Consider the following 20176-nt stretch of genomic DNA (forward strand, 5'->3'; position numbering starts at 1 on the left):
GAGAGAGGAGCGACAGGCGGACAGAGAGAGAGAGCGACAGGCGGACAGAGAGAGAGAGCGACAGGCGGACAGAGAGAGAGAGCGACAGGCGGACAGAGAGAGAGAGCGACAGAGAGACAGAGAGAGAGAGCGACAGGCGGACAGAGAGAGAGAGCGACAGGCGGACAGAGAGAGAGAGCGACAGGCGGACAGAGAGAGAGAGCGACAGGCGGACAGAGAGAGAGAGCGACAGGCGGACAGAGAGAGAGAGAGACAGGAGGACGAGAGAGCGACAGGCGGACAGAGAGAGAGAGCGACAGGCGGAAACAGAGAGAGAGAGCGACAGGCTGACAGAGAGAGAAAGCGCAGGAGGACAGAGAGAGAGAGCCCCCCCCAGGCGGAAACAGAGAGAAGAGAGAGACAGGCGAGACAAGAGAGAGAGAGACAGGCGGACAGAGAGAGAGAGACAGGCGGACAGAGAGAGAGAGACAGGCGGACAGAGAGAGAGAGAGAGACAGGCGGACAGAGAGAGAGAGAGAGACAGGCGGACAGAGAGAGAGAGAGAGACAGGCGGACAGAGAGAGAGAGAGACAGGCGGACAGAGAGACAGGCAGAGAGAGAGAGAGAGAGAGAGAGAGAGACAGAGAGAGAGAGACAGAGAGAGAGAGACAGAGAGAGAGAGAGACAGAGAGAGAGAGAGACAGAGAGAGAGAGAGACAGAGAGAGAGAGAGACAGAGAGAGAGAGAGACAGAGAGAGAGAGAGACAGAGAGACAGAGAGAGAGAGAGACAGAGAGACAGAGAGACAGAGAGACAGAGAGACAGAGAGACAGAGAGACAGAGAGACAGAGAGACAGAGAGACAGAGAGACAGAGAGAGGGAGAGAGACAGAGAGAGAGAGGGAGAGAGACAGAGAGAGGGAGAGAGACAGAGAGAGGGAGAGAGACAGAGAGAGGGAGAGAGACAGAGAGAGGGAGAGAGACAGAGAGAGGGAGAGAGACAGAGAGAGGGAGAGAGACAGAGAGAGGGAGAGAGACAGAGAGAGGGAGAGAGACAGAGAGAGGGAGAGCGACAGAGAGAGGGAGAGCGACAGAGAGAGGGAGAGCGACAGAGAGAGGGAGAGCGACAGAGAGAGGGAGAGCGACAGAGAGAGGGAGAGCGACAGAGAGAGGGAGAGCGACAGAGAGAGGGAGAGCGACAGAGAGAGGGAGAGCGACAGAGAGAGGGAGAGCGACAGAGAGAGGGAGAGCGACAGAGAGAGGGAGAGCGACAGAGAGAGGGAGAGCGACAGAGAGAGGGAGAGAGACAGAGAGAGAGATAGAGCAACAGAGAGAGAGATAGAGCAACAGAGAGAGAGATAGAGCAACAGAGAGAGAGATAGAGCAACAGAGAGAGAGACAGAGAGAGACAGAGAGAGACAGAGAGAGACAGAGAGAGACAGAGAGAGACAGAGAGAGACAGAGAGACAAAGAGTGTGAGTATACATGTCAGAAACTACTTGCCCCCAAGGTTTCTTTTGTTTCTGCTAAAGCAACTAATTCCTTCTTGTTTATCTGAATCCAGTCCAGGGTAGTAGTTCCCCTTGTCATTTCCTCCACTTTGCAGAAGATGAAAACATCATTCAGATAAGTCATACACATATGAGCTGTCCTGCTTTTGGCAGAGAGAACACACCAGCAAACGTCTGGATAGTTAAGTTCGCGTCACTGCAATATCCTATTTCCCTACCAGATTTGTTACCTCAACTCTTCATCTAATTTCCCCTTCTGTACAAGTGGTCTACTTGCTCCACATCCATTCAACTCTAACCTAAAAACTCCCCAATAGGTTTCTCCTCTCAGATTACTAGGTTTCCTGTTATGAACACATATTCTTAACATATAATACTATTTCTCTCCCTCCCTCTTATTCTGTTCTTGTTAAATAAAATATACCTTCTGTAGCCAAATTAGTCATAAGTTCCATATTCCACCAGGTCTCAGTAATAATTAGGAAGCCAAATATAGTCCCTTGCTTTAGGATTTCCATCTAGTTCACCCTGCTTGTTACTTAGTGCATTTGTTTATAGACACCTAAGACGTGGATTCCCCTGCTTGTCTTTAATATACACACATGCAAATAAAATAAATAAAAGAGTAGGCAAAGGCAAAATATAAGCATTGGAAGTAGTCAGGTCTTTTGACTCCAAATAAAGTTCTCTTCTTACTATGCCAGGCTGCCTCTCACATGATTTAATCATATCACATCTGCAAACTAGTCAACAGTATAATCATTATTAATAGCATGCAGAAGGTGTCTTATTTCCTTCAAGAAAACATTTCTGCTTACCTGACTCCTTCAGAAAAGCATGGCGGGGGAGTAAGTTTGCTATCCTCCACAAAACCACTTTTCGCCCACAGCCTTGTAGGTGAGGTTCGGTCTAGATGAGCAATGGCCGATAATGGGGTTGGTACTGGACCCCTGAAAGAGTAACCAGAAAAATTATAATTTATCATAACTCTATATTTTATTCATGTTAATTCTAAAAACTATTAAAAGTATAAGAAAAATTAAAGGTAATAATAAAAGAAAGCACATGCAAAACCTAAACCCTATTATTATATACCCAAGAAAACAACAGGAAAATCTTTGAGGTATAGCGCAGTGTACTCACTTGTGAAAATGTCCTTTCAGGTTCACCATGGACTAGAACTTTTACATATACAATAATTAGTGGATTTAGCAAGTTTGTAACACTTTTTCATCCATTAAACTATCACTTTCATACCATCTTCTCTGAAATTAGTATGTGCTCTACAGTGGTTCTTTGAATATTCACTAAACACAGATTCTTTCTAATCCAACAGTTATTAAGCACCTACTGAATCTGAACCCCAGAGCTAGGCGATGGAAACACAAAACCAAAAACAAAGCACCCCCTGCCCTCAAGCCTACACTGGGAGTTGGGGAAGAGGACATAAGACACAAATATGGATAACAATAAGAAGAACTAGCATTTCTACAATACATTAAGGTTTGTGAGATACTTTGACAAATATCTCATTTTATCCTCACTGCAACCTCTGGGAGGTATTAGCTATCATTATGCCCATTTTACAGACGAGGAAACTGAGGAGGGTAGAGGGATATGACTTGCTTAGGGTCATATAGGGGCAAGCAGGATAGTACTAGGAAAAGTGAAGAAGGTTAGGAATCAGGTGAGGCTTTACGTAGGAGATGGCACCCCACCTGACCTTTCGAAAATTACAAGGTTTCTGAGAGGTAGCAAGAAGGTGGCAGCATTCCAGGCACAAGAATGGCTCATTTGAATGGAAAGAGTCAGAAAATGGAATGTCTGCTCTAGGGAGTAATTTGTAATCCAGTTTGGCTGAGATACAGAGTTCACAAAGAGAAATAGTATGAAATAAGACTGGAAAGGTAGAGACAAACCAGGTTACAGAAGGCCTTGAATGCCGAGGCAAGGCAAGCAGCATTTTTGCTATTTGATATCATTATTATCATTAAAAGTAATAAAATAGGCAACATGTACAATGTCCATTGGGTTAACTCCCTAAATGAACAGGAAAAGAGATGGTCCAATTGGCCTAAAACCTAATGACACAAAAATAATACTCATGTAGATATTTTCAAAGAGCTATGACTATGCAATTTTCTCGAATAATAAAAATTCCTTTAATTTCTAAATTAGCAGTTCTGGAAGACATTAGATAAGTAGTTCTTAATCAAAAACTTCTTTATTTTAGATGATTCTCTTCTCAGTTCTTCAGACCATCTCTGAATTCTTATTATATTCAACTCTTTTCTGCATAACTATTTTCTATATATAATCCAGGGACAAATTCTATTAAGCCAATTATTTCATATCAGAGGTTCTGAGATATGCCCTCAAATCTCTTTGATCAAATTCATTTGAAAGATCTGCTCAAACAACACAAGGAAATAATTGCAGAGCTAGAAACCTAGAAACCAGTTCCGTAGATTCTCAGTTGGCTGTTCTTTGTATTAACCATCCAATGCCCAGCAGTAAGAACATAGTGGGCTTGAGAATGCTTCTCACTCTGAGGATCCAAGGAAAAAGGCATACAAGGCATTCATAAGGCAGAAAAGTCCATGAATATCTTATACATACAAATACATGATGTGAGGCAAATTAGACAGTTCTCAATGCTTGCAAACCACTTAGATTTGATGTTTAATTTACCCCCGAAAGCAGCTAGGAATTATGGCAGTTTTTATGATGTGAAACTTGTTGATAACATCATTCCCCTACCCCACCCCACCCCCACACACGTCACCTAAAGTAACTCCAGCTACTGAACATCTGGAAAAGAAAGTTCTCACCACCAAAGTCATTGGCACCGTCAAATGTTTCGACATGAGAACTAGATATGGGTTCATCAAATAAGGCCCAGTGGTCCTTCCTATCTGACTGAAGAGCTAAAGTCTTCTATCTGTGTTTTCCTTTGCTAGTAGAGTTTGAGCACCCCAAAGAGCAGAGCAGCTAAGTGGCACGCTGGATAGAGCACTGACCTCAGACACTTACTAGCTGTGTGACCCTGGGCAAGTCACTTAACCCTGCTTGCCTCAGTCTCCTCATTTGTAAAATAAGCTGGAGAAGGAAATGGCAAACCACTCCAGCATCTTTGACAAGAAAGCCCAAATGGGGTCATGAAGAGTCTAACATGACTGAAACAACTGAACCACAAACGAACCCCAAAGAACAGGACAGTCTTGCTTTTCTATTTCTACCTTCAGTGCTTTGCACATAGTAAATGATGAATGCATTTTCATCACTGCATTCTTTTATTCATTCATCCATTCATATGCTTCAAACTTAAGGTAAATCGCTCTCTTTATCCTTCGCTGACCATTGTGCTCTCTGAGCAGCTAATGAGGGCAGCACGTATGTTGGTTAAAGTCTTGCCCTTGTTTTCATACCTTGAGAATAATGACTTCACCATTTTTGCCCTTCAAGTCTTCCAAGACTTCCTTTGGTCAAGATAGTATAGGAAAAGAAAAATATAAATATTTCAAATCCGCCTTCCACCCTATTATAAATATTGGATTCAATTTAAAGCCTAAACTTTCATCTTTAAATTCAAAGGTAGAGAACCACTCACTTATCTTAAGGACTCTTGCTTGCTAGTCCAAAAGACACACTTTCTTTATATATCATAACACCAGCAGTGAGATCAGCAGATGCCAATTGGACTGACAGTCTTTGAGGATTCCTTTGATGAGTTAGTGGTAGTGGAAGATGAAAATTCAATTTCTCCTCAGACTATACTAACCTTTCATCTAGCACTGATTTCTATTTTCCTTGCATGATCTACCATCATCCACTCCTTTCTCCCAATTAAAACTCCCCCAGGTTTGTCTAGAATGCTAGACTTCCCTCTTTAGCATTTTGCAATCTTTCATTAGGTCTTTATCTCCAGGTACTTTCATCTACTTTAGATCACTGTCTATGGCTTCTCTATTCTCTTATGGCCTTCTAATTTCAGCCAAATCATATTATTCCCATGTAAAATACTGCCCCCTCTCATTTATGGACATTTTAGTTGCTGAAAGGCGGCAGAAAAAGGAGATGCATGCTAGAAAAGTTAGCTTGAGACCATCCTGAGGACCTAAGAGAAAACTGGCTTTCAGATAGATGTTCCAAGAGGACCTGTTTGAAAGCAGCTCAGAAACACAACTACCATACAGTGGAAGGGAGGATAACTGCAGTGTACTGTTGGCCATCAGCTCATATATTACTCTTTCCAGTGAAGTATACAGCTGAGAAACTAATCATAAAATTGTTTGGGGATAATGAGAAAATTATATATTATTTGTTTCTGTTATGCCTGATTGAACTGTGGGTTTTGTTCTTTTTTTTTTTTTCAACTTGAGTTAGAGAAGGATCAGTACTCATGAGGAAGCCCTGATGTGAGGCATTAGAAGCTGTAGGAGATGAGAAGGGGAGAAGAGACAGCAGCTGCCTGAAGAGAGAAACTGATGGCAAAGCCTTGCCCTCACCCCTACCCCATGGTGTTTGAAAGAAGCAGAATGAAGGAGAATCAGAAGATAAGAAGTGCTTTGGGCAGAGCCTACTGATGGAGCCAGATAAAATCTAGCAGGTACTTGGATCTGCTGGGAGGCTCTGTACTGGCTAGAAACTGATTGGAAGAAAGCAGAATCTTCCTCCTGTGTGAAGCTTTCTGGCCACTGGCAACCTTCTACAACCTGAGGGAGGGAAAAGCTCTCAGGCACTTGCCCACTTTGCCCCCTCTAACTCCAGAGGAAGAAGCAGAGTAAGGAAGAAAAGGCTTTCCATCTGCTTTAGTGCAAGCTGCACAGATGTACTGTTTTTGCTAAGAAAAGACTGGAGAAAGCAGATCAGGGTAGAGAGAGGCTGCATTGCTTGATAGGACTACAGCTTGAGAGAGGGGGGATGCCTCAGGTTTTTGTCCATATTACCCTTTAGTGGCCTCTTGAAAAGCGGAAACCCCCTTAACACTCCATAGAGAAAAGACTGGATTCGGTTGGCAGATTTCAGACTTAAGGAGAGTGCTTTGAGTTTAGCACTACTTCAGCAGGAGATTGAAAAAGCTCAGTGATAGAACAGGGGATGAGTAGTATAGACTGTTGCCTAAAAAGGACTTGTGGACCAGTTGTGAGTTGCCCTAGGCACATGGGTAGCCCTACTCATGTTCCTTATTGCTAGATTTCTGTGTGTACCTATTGTCTCCCAAAGACAATTTGTGCATGGATAGAAGAGTGTCTCCCAGGTTTATGGTTGTATGGTTATATTTTGGTTATTCCTGATTTTGTCTTCTATTGACTATATATTATGAATATTCTTGCTGTTACCCTCCCATTTAATAAGTGTTTCATGTTTAAGAGTCAATGTTATAATTGTACCTGATTTATGTAACTGTAAAACACACTTATGGGAGTTCAAGAACTACAGTGGTAACTAGCAGGAATGTTTCCAAACACATACACAAACCAGGGTTACCCCTAGGACTCAGAGAAAGTTGTAGCAGTATGGTGGCCATAGCCAACTACCTTCTCAGAAACTCTCCCCTCCTCTAGACCTATCAACACAAGTGCAGGGTAGAGTGAGTGAGCCAGCTAAAAAAGCAGGAAAAGAGGGGTGAAAGTGCCATTTAGAATCATGCCTATCACTCTACTGCCAGCATGAGTGGGTCAGTACCATGCTTGGGCTTTCACTACATTTCCTTTCTTTGATTTTAGACTTCTATATAAATACTACAACACAACCTTGCTTGTCAGTATGTAAATCTGGGCAGAGTAAATCATTTAGGGGTGATATTTAACCAATACTGAGGCACAGATTCATGACTAGTCTCTTATTAGATGAACTAATGTGGAATGTCAACCGTACAAAATGACTTAAGGCTTCCATATTGTACCAGGTACTAGCCAGTGGTACTTTAAGACTGTGGTCAAGGGGGTTATGGAAGTCACAGGTTTGACATGTTCATTAGGGGAGGTAGGGATCTTCTAATGTTCCTCTCTTCTCTTTTCCCTCCTTTGGGAATCATGGATTCTAAGTACTTGTCCCAGTGCTACCACCAAAATCTACCCTCTTGGAAGCTTAGAAATGAAAAAGCATTAGGGATCATCGGTATGGCAGAGTTAAAAGAGCACTGGTTTCGGAGTCAGATGACCCGGATTGAAATCCTGGCTCTGTGAATTATTAGTTGTATGACCTTGGGTTACTTTGAGTCACGGTTTCATTGGAGTAGAAGACTCCTAAGTCCCTTTAGACTCTAAACCCATGGTGGTATGAGCCTATGCTCTTATCTAGCTTCTTGTCTGCGCAGAAACTCCCTCTAAACCTTCCCCGACAGGTGGTCACTGGGCTTCTGCAGAAACAAGGACCTCAGACCTCACCTGCTTCATTAAATGGCCTTCCCACATTGTTCAGTTGAGTTTTTAATCATGTCCGACTCTTCATGACCCCATTTGGGTTTTCTTGGCAAAGATACTGGAGTGGTTTGCCACTTCCTACTCCAGCTCATTTTTTACAGACAGGTTAAGTGCTCAGGATCACACAGCTATTAAGTATCTGAGGCCAGATTTGAACTCAGGAAGAGGAGTCTTCTTCCCTCCAGGCCTAGCCCCCTATCCACTGTGCCACCTTGCTATCTGGGCCTTTCCATAATTAGTTCTAATAAATAGAAAATTCTTCCTTATAGTGAATTGAAATTTGCCTTTTCACAGCTTCTTATTTCTACTCTCTGTAGCAATACAGAATAAAGGAGTTTATATATTATATCCCTCAGTTAAGAGTATGAGCACCTTGGGAGTGAGCATCGTCTGATATTTCTATTCACGGCACTTAGTATAGTGATTGGCACTTATGAAATGCTTTTTCATTCGTTCTTTCTTCCCTTCCTTCTTTCCCTCTTTCCTTTCTTTCTCCCTTTTTCTTCCTTTCTTCCTGTCTTTCCTTCCCTCTCTTTTTCAGACCAAACAGATCCAGTTCCTTCAACTGTTCATCATAAAAATTATCATTAGAACATAGTATTTTAAGATTCATAAAGTGTTTTCTCCTCAACAACCTTGAGAAGTAAGATAGGAGTGTTACTATTGCTATTTATAGATGAAGAAAATGGTTTCTAACAAGGTGAACTGAATTGTTTGTGGTCACACAGCTAGTAGATGTCAAAGTTCTAAATCCAGTGCTCTTATCACTATGTTTTCTGGTAAGACCCTCAGAATGGATCCTCCTACTTATTTTGGGTACCTCTAAGAATGGTGGCTAGCACTTACCTTCACCACTTTATACTGAGCACATGACCTCCACAATGTACCAAAACAGTGAGGTGCATTAAGCTCTCCAAAAATCCCTCACTGATATAGTGAACATGTCTGGTCTCTGGCAATTATTCAATGACCTTTTGGGCAACAGTGCTGGAGTTAAGGCTTCTTATCTGATTTATTCCCCAAATCAGCTCAGTGAAGCATGCTTAGGTAATGGGAGCAGTTTTATCCAATCTGTTTTGTGGCCATGTGAATGCATACACACAATTTAGTGCTGTTGCTTGACTAAATTATGGGCACATAAAAGGTGAGATTCAAGTCAAAGGGTATTGAAAGTTAAGATAAATGATGAGCTTAAAGATAGTCTGATGCAGTTGCTTTTCAAAAAATTTTTTTGAAATTCTATTCTTGGTAGAATATTAATGTAGCAGGTCCCTCCCCTCCCCTCCCCTCCACCCTCTGTTCTCTCTGGGTTAGTTCACTCACCGAACTAGCTGCCATCCTGGCAGACTTGAAGTCCCTTAGAGGGGCAGCACCAGCTACAACTGACACTCTCTTGACTCTGTGGATAAACCTGAGGAGCCCCTACTCTCCTATTACTTATACTCTAGTTCCTGAGTCCCAGCTGATATGCTTCCCATAAATCAGCCACAGCTGATTCCACTAACTCTGGGCTTGGGGTTTTTTTTTTGGGGGGGGAACAGATTTTTATCTGGTCTTTTGCTTTTTTCATCACCTAAATTTCCTCCTGAATCCTTCCCTCTCCCCACTCCAAGAGAACCATCCTATATAACAAAAAATTCTTTCATTAACCTTTAAAAAATTGACTAAAAAAAGACAAAGCAAAAATTAATTATCCATAAACTTTAGGACACACTCTTCCACTAATGCACACAGTTTCAGAGAGACAGAGAGACAAAGACAGAGGGGAGAGGGGGGAGGGGGAGAGGGAGAAGGAGACAGAGACACAGAGAGAGATAGGTATAGCCTCTCTTCTATCAACTGGTTTTTCCAGCAAACAAGTGACAACACAGGTTAAGATGGTCTTTCTTCCATCAGCTCTGGGACCTTTCCTTAGACCAACCTTCTTGATCCAAAGCAAGGTCCTTTTAGTCACAGACCTCTCCTTTCACTCATGGAGACTAACCAAGCTCTTACTTCTGCTAGGCAATGTGCCTTTGTCCAATAATCTCAGAACTTTCCTGGGGTTCATTGTTCCCCAGCTTTCAATTCCAAAGTCCTCTTGCTGGTTGAATGCAGATTAGATGATGGGAAACAATACACTGTGGTCATCTTTGCATTGAGGAAGTGCCTTGTCTCTGTGGGCTGCTTTTTTAGTGGATTTCTTTTCTTCCAAATATGCAGGTCTCACATGTATCTTTGACTTTTGTCCCCTTCAATTAGCAAAACTGTCACAATCTGAAGGGGTACTCCTTTACATTAGAATATTATAGGATATTAAAGCTGGAAGAGACCTAAGTGATCATCTGATGTTATCTCCTATTTAATGGAGGAAACTTGGGCCCAGAATGGTAAAATTAATGAAGGTCATGCAGCAAATTAGTGGCAAAGTAAGGAGTATGTCACTGTGTCCCGAGTTCCTAGTACACACAATCTGCTACACCATGTAGTCATTTAACCATTCAATAAGAATTTATTAATGCCTACTATGCATCTGACTATGCTAGGTGCTGGGGCTGGAAAGACAAAAATGAAATTGTCCTTGCCTCAAGGAACTTATATTCTATTTGGGGAAATAAAATGAACACAGATAAGCACACACACATACATGTGCACACATAGACATAAATATGTGCATATATGCATACACATGCATGTGTACACATGCACAGTACATATATACAGACACATATACATGCACACATACACATACACAGAGAAGGCACCAGCGACTCGAGGGAGGGTGATCATGACAGGCCTCCTGGATGAGCTGAGCCTTGAAAGAAGCTAGGGATTGTGTGAATTTGCAGAGATAAAGGGAATGTACATTCCAGGAAAAACATTTCCTTCTTCAAGTTCTGAAGTTCAGGAACAATCTTAGATCCACGGGTATTGTGGATATAGCTCTAATCCTATAATTATATAATCTACTTTGCTGCTTCTGCTTATTTCAAATTGCAAGGAAAATTAATAATTTCTTCTCTTGCTCACACATTTTCATCTGTTCCTTTGCTATAATCTATTCTTATTAATCATTGATACCACATGAGGAAATAGCTGCATCTCTCTCTTTAAATAGTTTTGTTGTGTTAAATGGATTTTAAAATGTTCATGAAGAAAAAGAGTTTGGCCTTGCTATGAAGCCTCTAGCCAAAAGCCAGGTTTAAAAAAAAATTATAGAAGCTGCACAATTCATCAGACCAAAAAAAGAATGCCTATCAGCATTGATAGAGAGAGAAGAGGTAGCATTCTGTGATTCTGTGTAGGTGAGAGACTTGAATAGAATCATGGTTGCCAAGGAAACCTTTTCTTGATTCAAGGAGATTACCAAGGGGTTTGATACTAACTCAGGGAATCACACTGCAATTTTTTTCTTCCTTTTCTATTTTTTTCCATTAGATGGAGAATAAGTGAGTAAGGCTGGAAAAGCATTTTAGAACTGGTTGTAAAAGCTATGAGTATCAGAAAGCCTACACTACTCTAAAGGGAAAGAGTAGAAGGAAAATGAACCCAAGAGTCAAATTAATAATTTCCTTTCAATAAGCTGGAACAGTGGGCATAGGAATTCAGCAGCATTTTGGGGTCAAGAGTCAGAGCAGGGCAGAACAGGTTAAGATGATGCAGAACAGACATGAAGCCTGAAGTACCTGGATACCAGACGAGTGAGAGCAAACGTTTCTCCTGAAAAGAAAGAAGGCTCAGAGGAAGACGGAGCAGTGCCTAACAATTGCCCTCTCAGTTATTAATGCCCGGAGTGAGTCTATTTGCCCCATATAGTCAAAAGGAGATACCACATCATTCATTTAGTGGCAGCCACCCAAACTGTAGACATCATGCCAAGAAGGGGATAATGACAACGGCCAGCAGTACAGAGTGCCCATTGTGTGTTAGGCATTTTACAAGGACTATCACAACAGCCCCGGGAGGCAGGCTCTGTGATAATTCCCATCTTACAGATGAGGGGGCTGGGTCACACAGCTATTATCCGAGGCAGGATTCGAACTCACCTCTTCCTTACTCCAAGTTCAGTGCTCTTAACCATTGTAGCACCTAGCTGCCTGATAGATAAGCCAGCCACAATTGTTATCTGAAGAGTTGCTGAGCTGTGCATCTGGTGTGCATCTTTATTCTAACTACATGACCAACTCACCTGCTTTTCCCAACCACACATTTACTCTATTATATCCCCCACTCTTCTTCTTGTTACATATGGGGCAGCACGGGAAATATGCTACAATTCTCCTCAAGCTGACATGGTAAGCAGAAGCCAAACAACCCAGTTTTCTCATAACTACTTCAGCAACGATGAAAAAAAAAACAGCAAATGAAATGACGATCAAGAAATATATGGAGAAACGAAAAAGGTGCATTCTGCCATTGTAGGTCTGGTCTACACAAAGGGGACACTAGACAGACAAGTCCAGCCTTGTAGCATAGCTCACAGAAGTTTCAAGTTCAGGGGGAATGCCTTGTCCCTAACTTACAGCTGTATCGCTTGCATATCTGCCTTTCCGAGATGTGCCTGGAAGTAATATATGTTACTGAAGTGCATAAGCAACTAAATCTGGAAATCCAGAAAACCAGGTTGAACAGAGAATAAAGAAGACTACACATGCGAAGTTGGTTTTCCCTTGTTGCCTGAAAAAGACTCTCCTCTCTCATTTAAGGAATAATGGAGCTCGTTAAACTATCCTTCATGGACAATGAATGTTGGGAATATGGGATACCTGTATTCAGATACTAACAGGTATATCTCTTAGAGTTGCGCTTCAAAAACCCAGAGGCCATAGGCTAATAGGTTTAAAACTGGAAGTGACTTCAAGGTCATCAAGTACAATCCCCTGGGTTTTTTGTTGTTGTTTGTTTTGGAGGCAATTGGGGTTAAATGACTTGCCCGGGATCATACAGCTATAACTATCTGAAGCCACATTTGAACTCTTCCTGATTCTAGAGCTGGTGCTCCATCTACTGCGCCAGCTAGCCGCCCCTCCCTGTTTTTACAAAGGAGGAGACTGAAACACGGAGAAGTTAAATGGTGCTTCCAGGGTCATAGAGCTGGAATACATCCAAGCAAGTATTTGAACCCAGGCCTTCTTGACTTCCAGGGCTATACACCACCCATCACACTTGGCTGCCTTTACAGAAGTCCAGACACTAAATCATTATTTAATTGTAACCTACTACATCTATTTCTTTTTTTTTTATAAAAGCATATTTATTATATTAAGTATAGAATAGTGAGAAATTTAAAAAGGAATATGGTTGTATTAAAATTGGCCCAATTTAACAATATAATGTTCTCTAGGGGAATTTCTCATTTTTATTGGTAATTTAGAATACATGAACATTGGAAATTCGAAAGAATGATAAAAATGTACAGATTGAAAACTTACTTGATACAAAATTATACTCTACCTTTGAAACAGGATAGTGCAATCTGGGGGAACCTTTCCCATCAGGGCATGCCGAGCTGCCTCACGCCGTTTCTGCATAGAAATGATTTCCTAGACAAGAAATATGATCACCAATTATATTGATATTAAAAAGAGCACATGCATGCTCTTTGACCCACTAATACCTCTACTAGGCCTATGCCCCAAAGAGGTCAAAGAAAGAAGACAAAGACCCACATGTACAAGAATATTTATAGCAGTTCTTTCTGTGATAACAAGGAACCGAAAACTTAAGGAATGTTCGTCATTGGGGAATAGCTAAACACACTGTGGCACATGAATGTAATGAAGTATTATTGTGCTATAAGAACTGATGAAGAGGATTGGGTTCTGAGAAACCTGGGAAAGATTTGTATGAACTGATGCAGAGTTAAGTGAGAAGAACCAGGTGAACAATTTACATAATAACCACATGAAGACCAACTGACTTTGGAAGACTTCAGAACTCTGAACAGCACATGACCAACCACAAATCCAGAGGATCCAGGGGGAAACATGCTGCCCATTTGACAGAAGCATGGCCCCAGCCTGAAACATTTATTTTTTAAGCATGGCCAGTGGGGGACTTTGTTTTGCTTAATTGTTATTTGTTACAGGGGCTTTCTTTGTTTTACTTTTTCAACTTGGGTGGTGGGGGGGAGGTAGGAAATAACTTTTGTTAAATGAGAAAAAAATTTAATTCAAAAAAAACTAAAAGCAGACATCAAGGAATTAAAAAGATGATGGCACCGTACCTAGAGCAATAATGATGATAATAGTTGACAGTTGTGTAGGCCAGCGTGGTTTAGAAAACAATTTATTTACATGGTATCATCTGATCTGACACAGTCATTGTCAGTTTAAGACATCTTGGAGGCCATTAAAATTGACCCCCTTAGTTTACGAATGAAAAAACTGAGGCACAGAGAAGTTAAGTTACTTGCCCAAGCCCACATAGCTGGTAATTGTCAGACTCCGGATTTGAACCCAGATTCTCCTAACTACAGATCTAGCACTCCATCTGCTATGCTACACTGACTCTCTGGAAGCTTTCCAATAAGAGTGGAATGAGCACTTGCTGGGGATACTGTAAAGGAGATCCTTGTTCAAGTACAAGTTGGACTAGAGGATTTCTGGGGTCCCTGCTAACGGGCCCAAGAAAGCCATGATCCCCTCCCCCCCTCCTCTAACAACCCTCATCATCCTACACTGGATAACGAATGACTCCCACCTCGGGGGATTACTTCATTCAAAGAGCTTTGGCACATAATGGAGCCGTGACTGGGCAGACCTGGAGGCCTTCCTGGTGCCCCTAAAAGAACATCTTATAAACATAAAGTGATGAGTAGAGGGAGAAGCAGGCCAGAAGCAGAGGAACAAGAAAAGGGAGAGACAAAAGAATGGGAAGGAAAAATAAGTAATAAAAGAAGTCCTTAAGCCAATTATACTTACTAAGGATTTACAAAGATGTATGGGGCATCTTTGTGCCAAGATGTGCCAAGGAATATATAATAGACTAGAGCAGGTGGATCAAAATGAGAAATACATACTCACAAAAACAGGCATGTCTTTGCACCCCCAAAGTTTCATATGTTCATAATGGCCTAAGCCTCTTTTTCTCATGTCGAAATCCTACCCATCCTCCCAAATGCTACTTTCTTTGTGACGCCTTCCCTAATCTCCTTAGTAAGGACTTATCTTTTCCTCCTGGGAATTTGCATTGTACCCTTCTCTAATGCACTTATGTTCTATTCCCATTTATAATTTATTGTTATCAGTACATGCCTCTTTCCTTATTATATTGCAAGCTCCTTGAGAACTTCCTTTAAATTTCCTTCAGTGCAATATTCTGCATGTAGTAGGTATTTAATAAATATTTTTTGAATGAATGGTCAGTAAGCCTATGAGATATAGCTATAAATGTATTAAATGATTCCCACAAGTCCCAGGGAAAAATGTCTCAATTCAACTCAAAAAGCATTTAAAATGTGTGATATGTGCAAAGAACTGGGGATAGAAAAGATGAGAAGGAACAAAGTCTCTATCCTCCCCAAATGTACAATCCAGTAAGAGATTAGGTATGTTCACATATAAGTACGATACAAGGTAGGCTGTGATATAGGTATTCGCTAGATCCAGACAGTGCTTAAAGAATGTTTGATTCATTGAGAGCAATTGGAAAGAGAAGGAGAGGCAGGGTCAGGGAAAACTTAGGTATTAACTAATAATGGAAATGCAAAGAACAAAAGACGAAGTGTGGTGGGACTTAAATCCAATCTGAAAAGGTATCCTGGAGGTGAGTTTGGAGCAGTTGTGAAGGAAGGGAGGGAAATGATTTGAAAAAGAACCATATGATCATTTGAAAAGGAGTCATACCCTTTCTTGTTTTTGAGAAAGTTACCCCAGGAAAGGAGAAAAGCATGTGATGAGGTGGATTAACCGATTTTGCTCTTTAGCACGAAGTTTGCCTCTAAAAACGGTTACCAAAGTTTTATTATTTATTTAAATCCATTTCTGTCACTGTTGGAAGGAAAACTTTCAAGCAATCAAACTGTCACAAAAATAGTCAAATGCTGATTATTTCTATCTTTCTGCACCATTTAAAACACTGGTTTTCAATAGAAGTAGCATCAATGACTTGTTAGAACTCCCGGTCTGTGCCAAAAATATGTGCAACCAGTATGTCAGGAAAATCGTCATTCAGCACATGGTGGAAACTTCCATATTTTCTCTCCAGTCTTTTTAAAAAGCTGCTCTTGGGCAGCGCTTAACAAAGGTTGTTAGCTCTGTTGTTTTGTCGTACCATCTGCCCACCACCTCTGAAATCTTGGATGGATTGAAATCTCTCTCTCTAGGGACAAACTATGAAATGTGATGATGCCCCCTGAAGTTTTATGACACCGTTGAATCTGTAAGTTTAAAAAGGAAAAGAAAGGAAATAGCGGAGGAATCCCTAGAGATTGTGCAGTGGCATCCCTGCCCTCTGACCAATATCTGGGGGAGCTTCTTCAAACTGTGGCATCACACTCTACATCGACAGCTTTGGGAAGGACCAGCTAAAGCGAAGCCCTTGGAAGGGATTGCTAGTGTCAGGAGAGTGCTGAAGCCCCAATATCTGGTGAAAAAAACAATCAGAAGGGAAGCTAAAAGCCCAAGGGAGGATTTGGCCTTTCTTCCACTGGATTTGTCAGGCATTGGTCCGAACAGGCCTAAGGAATTGAGAAAGAATGGGAATATGGGCTGTAGGACAGAGAGGAAGCAGGCCTTGGAAAAGGAGGAGGAGGATGGCAGGGGGATTCCCCTGAAGAATGAGCAGAAAAAGAAAATGAGGGAAATGAGGGACCGGAACAAACACTTTGATACTTCTTGGGAATCAAAACATGCGAAATGTGACCAGTGTAGAAACCCGCAGGGCAACAAATGTGTGTTTAAGAAATGAGCTGTCAGAGAAATTATAACTGTCCAGGTTATGGATTACTTTTTAGAACCAAATCAGAGATGTCCTTTGCATGCCTTCAGGAGCCTGACCAAGAATCCAAAGTGAAGGAACTTAGAGGATTCCCAAGAGTGTAGACCAAAGGGCTGATTAGAACCCAGTGCCAACTCTGTCCCTTATTTCTGGGTCTCTGTTCCAGTGACATTGCCTCGATGATGGTATCAGGGCTGCTACTAGACTTCAGATAAGTCTTATTTAAGGAAGCATTTCTTACTCGGTAAAAGTCTGTTATTTAATAGAGAAGGAAATGCTACATGGTCTTCCCAGGACAAGGCCCAGGGAGGAGCCCCTGGGAATGCTACATTGGAGAAGACATTCAGGAACCATACATATGTACTGTCCTCATTACCTCTCTGTGTATTCTTTTTTTTTTTTAAACTGGAAGGGGTAAGGGTAGGGAAAATCTCTTAAGTCATAAAAAAAAGTAGTCATCACCTCAGCTGTCTTTAGGGGCAGTAGTGTCAAACTCAAATAAAAATAGATCCCTGCTGAGGCATACTGACTCAGAAAATCACATGTTAACATTATCTAGGTTGTATTGTATTTTTAGATTTGTTAAACATTTATTTCCCAATTACATCCTAATTTGATTGAAGCTTCTGGAGTTTTTCAGTCCACAACTGAACCCTGAGTCTGAAGCTTCTGCCTTAGGGTACTCAAATCAGTATATTCCATGACTCCAACATTGAGAGGGTCTGGACCACTGTCCTCATAGAATCATGGAATTGTTGAGTGCTTTAGAAATTGTCTGGTCTAGGGGTGGGGAACTTGAGGCCTCAAGGCCACATGTGGCCTTCTAGGTCCTTGTGTGCGGCCTTTTGACCGAGTCCAAATTTTACAGAACAAATTCTTTTATGAATCCCTGGCCCTGGTCTACCCTCCTCCTTTGCCATTATGCTGCTATGATAAGAACACTTATCCTATGGTCAAAAGACCTGGGTTTGGATCATGGCTGCAACACTTACTAACTAACTGTGACTCTGGGGAAGTCACTCAACATTTGTGAGCTTCAGATTCCTCATCTGCAAAATGTAAATAGCGAGATAGACCTGATGTAAATATGAGTTATTGCAGGCTGAGAAAACAGATGCATACAAAGGTAGATTTGTCCAAAGTCACACAGTGTTTGAGCATCACAACTGAGACTAGAAGATATTAAACATTTAAGTAGTTTATTAAGAGTATTTCTTTTTATAAAAAGGTTTGAGGTTCTTTGATGTTCTACTCCCACCCTTTATCAAGGAAAACCTTAGGACAGCCTTTAGCCCTTGCACATAAACACATCCTTTCCCTCTCAAGGCTGCCCTTAATGTCTGTATCAATCTCATTTCACCTATGTGACAGTGTGATAGGAGGGGAGCAGGATCAGGGCTCCATTCTCCCTGAAGAAAGTAACCAGATACCAATGCTTTATAGTTCACAGAAGAGCAATCTAAAAATGTTGGCTTGAAGGTTCTAGGGACAGATAATGATACACTAAAAATCTAATGCTTCATCCTAGAAAGGGTGAGACTGAGAAATCTTCGAATATACCAATGAAAAACACAAACTTTGACTGGTCCTTTGACTTCAAATATGGGCGTAGAGGGCTATGACTCTCAGCACCAGTGAAGTCAGAGAAAGAAGAGGGGGCTTATAGCTAAGATTAAACAGTTTGTAGGAGCTGTGACTACAGGCTCTTAGGACACCTGCAATTGCTGACCTGCACTCATATACTGGCCAAATTCAGTCTTTTATAAGCCCCTGGTGTTCTACAATACAATAATACTTTCAAAGATCCATAATTTCATTAGAATGCTTTTTCTATTTCACCAATGAAGTAAACAAGTCCTCTTTATATTTAACAGATTGCTTTCATGGATGTGGCCCAATTTTTTTCATTACTTCATTGTCAACTTTCTGATCATGGAGACTTTCTAAACATTTTGAGGCTGGCTCTTGAATGATTCATTCATTCAGTCTGTGCCTGCCCCAGGACGAAAGGTTTTTCAGCCTGGTTGCTAGGGCCTACCTGCTAGAACTTCAGCATTCCCTGGTCTAGCCTGTGAGTGTCACCTCTATCCCATGATGAGGCATTAGAGCAGGACATTAGTGAAGGAGCATTCTACAATAATTGCAAAAAATGCATTCGAAGAGAGAAAGTGAACACATCACCCTATAATTTTAACTCTCAGTCAAGGCTGGCATTTAATACTAACTCATATTGTCTAACTAATTTATGACCACAAGAAATAGGTCAGATCATTAGGCAATTTTCTTTTCTTTTCAAATTCACAGATTATTATCATTAAAATGGCTTACACTACTTGAACCCAAAAGTAAATCCTTAGACTTGGATTCCAAAAAATGAACATTATATGTATAAAATGGGAAAACAGACATTTATCTGGAAAAATATGGAGAATTTTAGTGAATTGAAAGTTCAGTATGGGTCAACAGTGTGATGTGGTAGCTGTTGCTTGCTGCTGATGCTGTCTGTCCTTCATTCTCAAAGAGGACCATGATATCAGGGGGGTGATGCTGGGACATGCAAGTGAATTGGATTTAAGTGAGGAAGGGCTGTGCAAAATCACCACCTCGCTTTCTCCTCTGGAGCCATCTAAGTCCAGACGTAGATTAGGACAACTGGAGATGGTACAGGATGCAGTGCCTTTTCAAGCTAAGGTCTTTAATAGGTCTCAGTTTGACTGAGGCAGCACCCATGCAGTGATTAAGGCTTATTAATATATACTAATGTATGTAATATATTTATATATTATACTTATTTATATATTATAGTACTTATATGTTAATATATTTATATAATATACTTATATATTATACTTATATATTGTAATATATTATATATTAATATGTGTAATATATTTATATATTATACTTACTGGCTAAGAAATAGAGTGGTGGATCATTGAACTAGAGTAGTGGATCAATGAAACAGATTAGGTACATAAGACACAGTAGTCAATGACTATAGCAATCTACTGTTCGATAAATCCAAAGATTCCAGCTATTTGTCAAAAACTATTGTGAAAACTGGAAAACGGTATGGCAGAAACTAGGCATAAACCAACATCTCATATTGTATACCAAGGTAAGGTCAAAATGGGTACATGATTTAGACATAAAGGGTGATACCATATGGGAACTGATAGAGCAAGGAATCATTTACCTGTCACATCTATAGAGAAAAGAAGAATTTATGACCAAACAAGAGACAGAGAATATTGTGAAATACAAAATGGATCATTTTGATATGGTAACTAAGACCTAACATTAAGAGGCACAGTGTCCAGGACTGGGGCACACATGATAGC

General features: G+C 41.0%; 1 protein-coding gene across 1 annotated transcript in view; it reads right to left on the bottom strand.

The window, feature by feature from the left end:
- Positions 1-20176, bottom strand: part of LRGUK (leucine rich repeats and guanylate kinase domain containing) — a 116537-nt gene that overhangs the window by 13734 nt on the left and 82627 nt on the right. Inside the window, exons 17-18 of the mRNA XM_036761412.1 lie at positions 13350-13438; positions 2307-2438 (exon numbers count right to left, since the gene is read on the bottom strand). Coding sequence (XP_036617307.1) covers positions 2307-2438; positions 13350-13438 — 221 coding nt within the window. The remainder of the gene's footprint in view (positions 1-2306; positions 2439-13349; positions 13439-20176) is intronic.

The sequence above is a fragment of the Trichosurus vulpecula genome, chromosome 5 (assembly GCF_011100635.1).
Source record: "Trichosurus vulpecula isolate mTriVul1 chromosome 5, mTriVul1.pri, whole genome shotgun sequence".
Lineage (NCBI taxonomy): Eukaryota > Metazoa > Chordata > Mammalia > Diprotodontia > Phalangeridae > Trichosurus > Trichosurus vulpecula.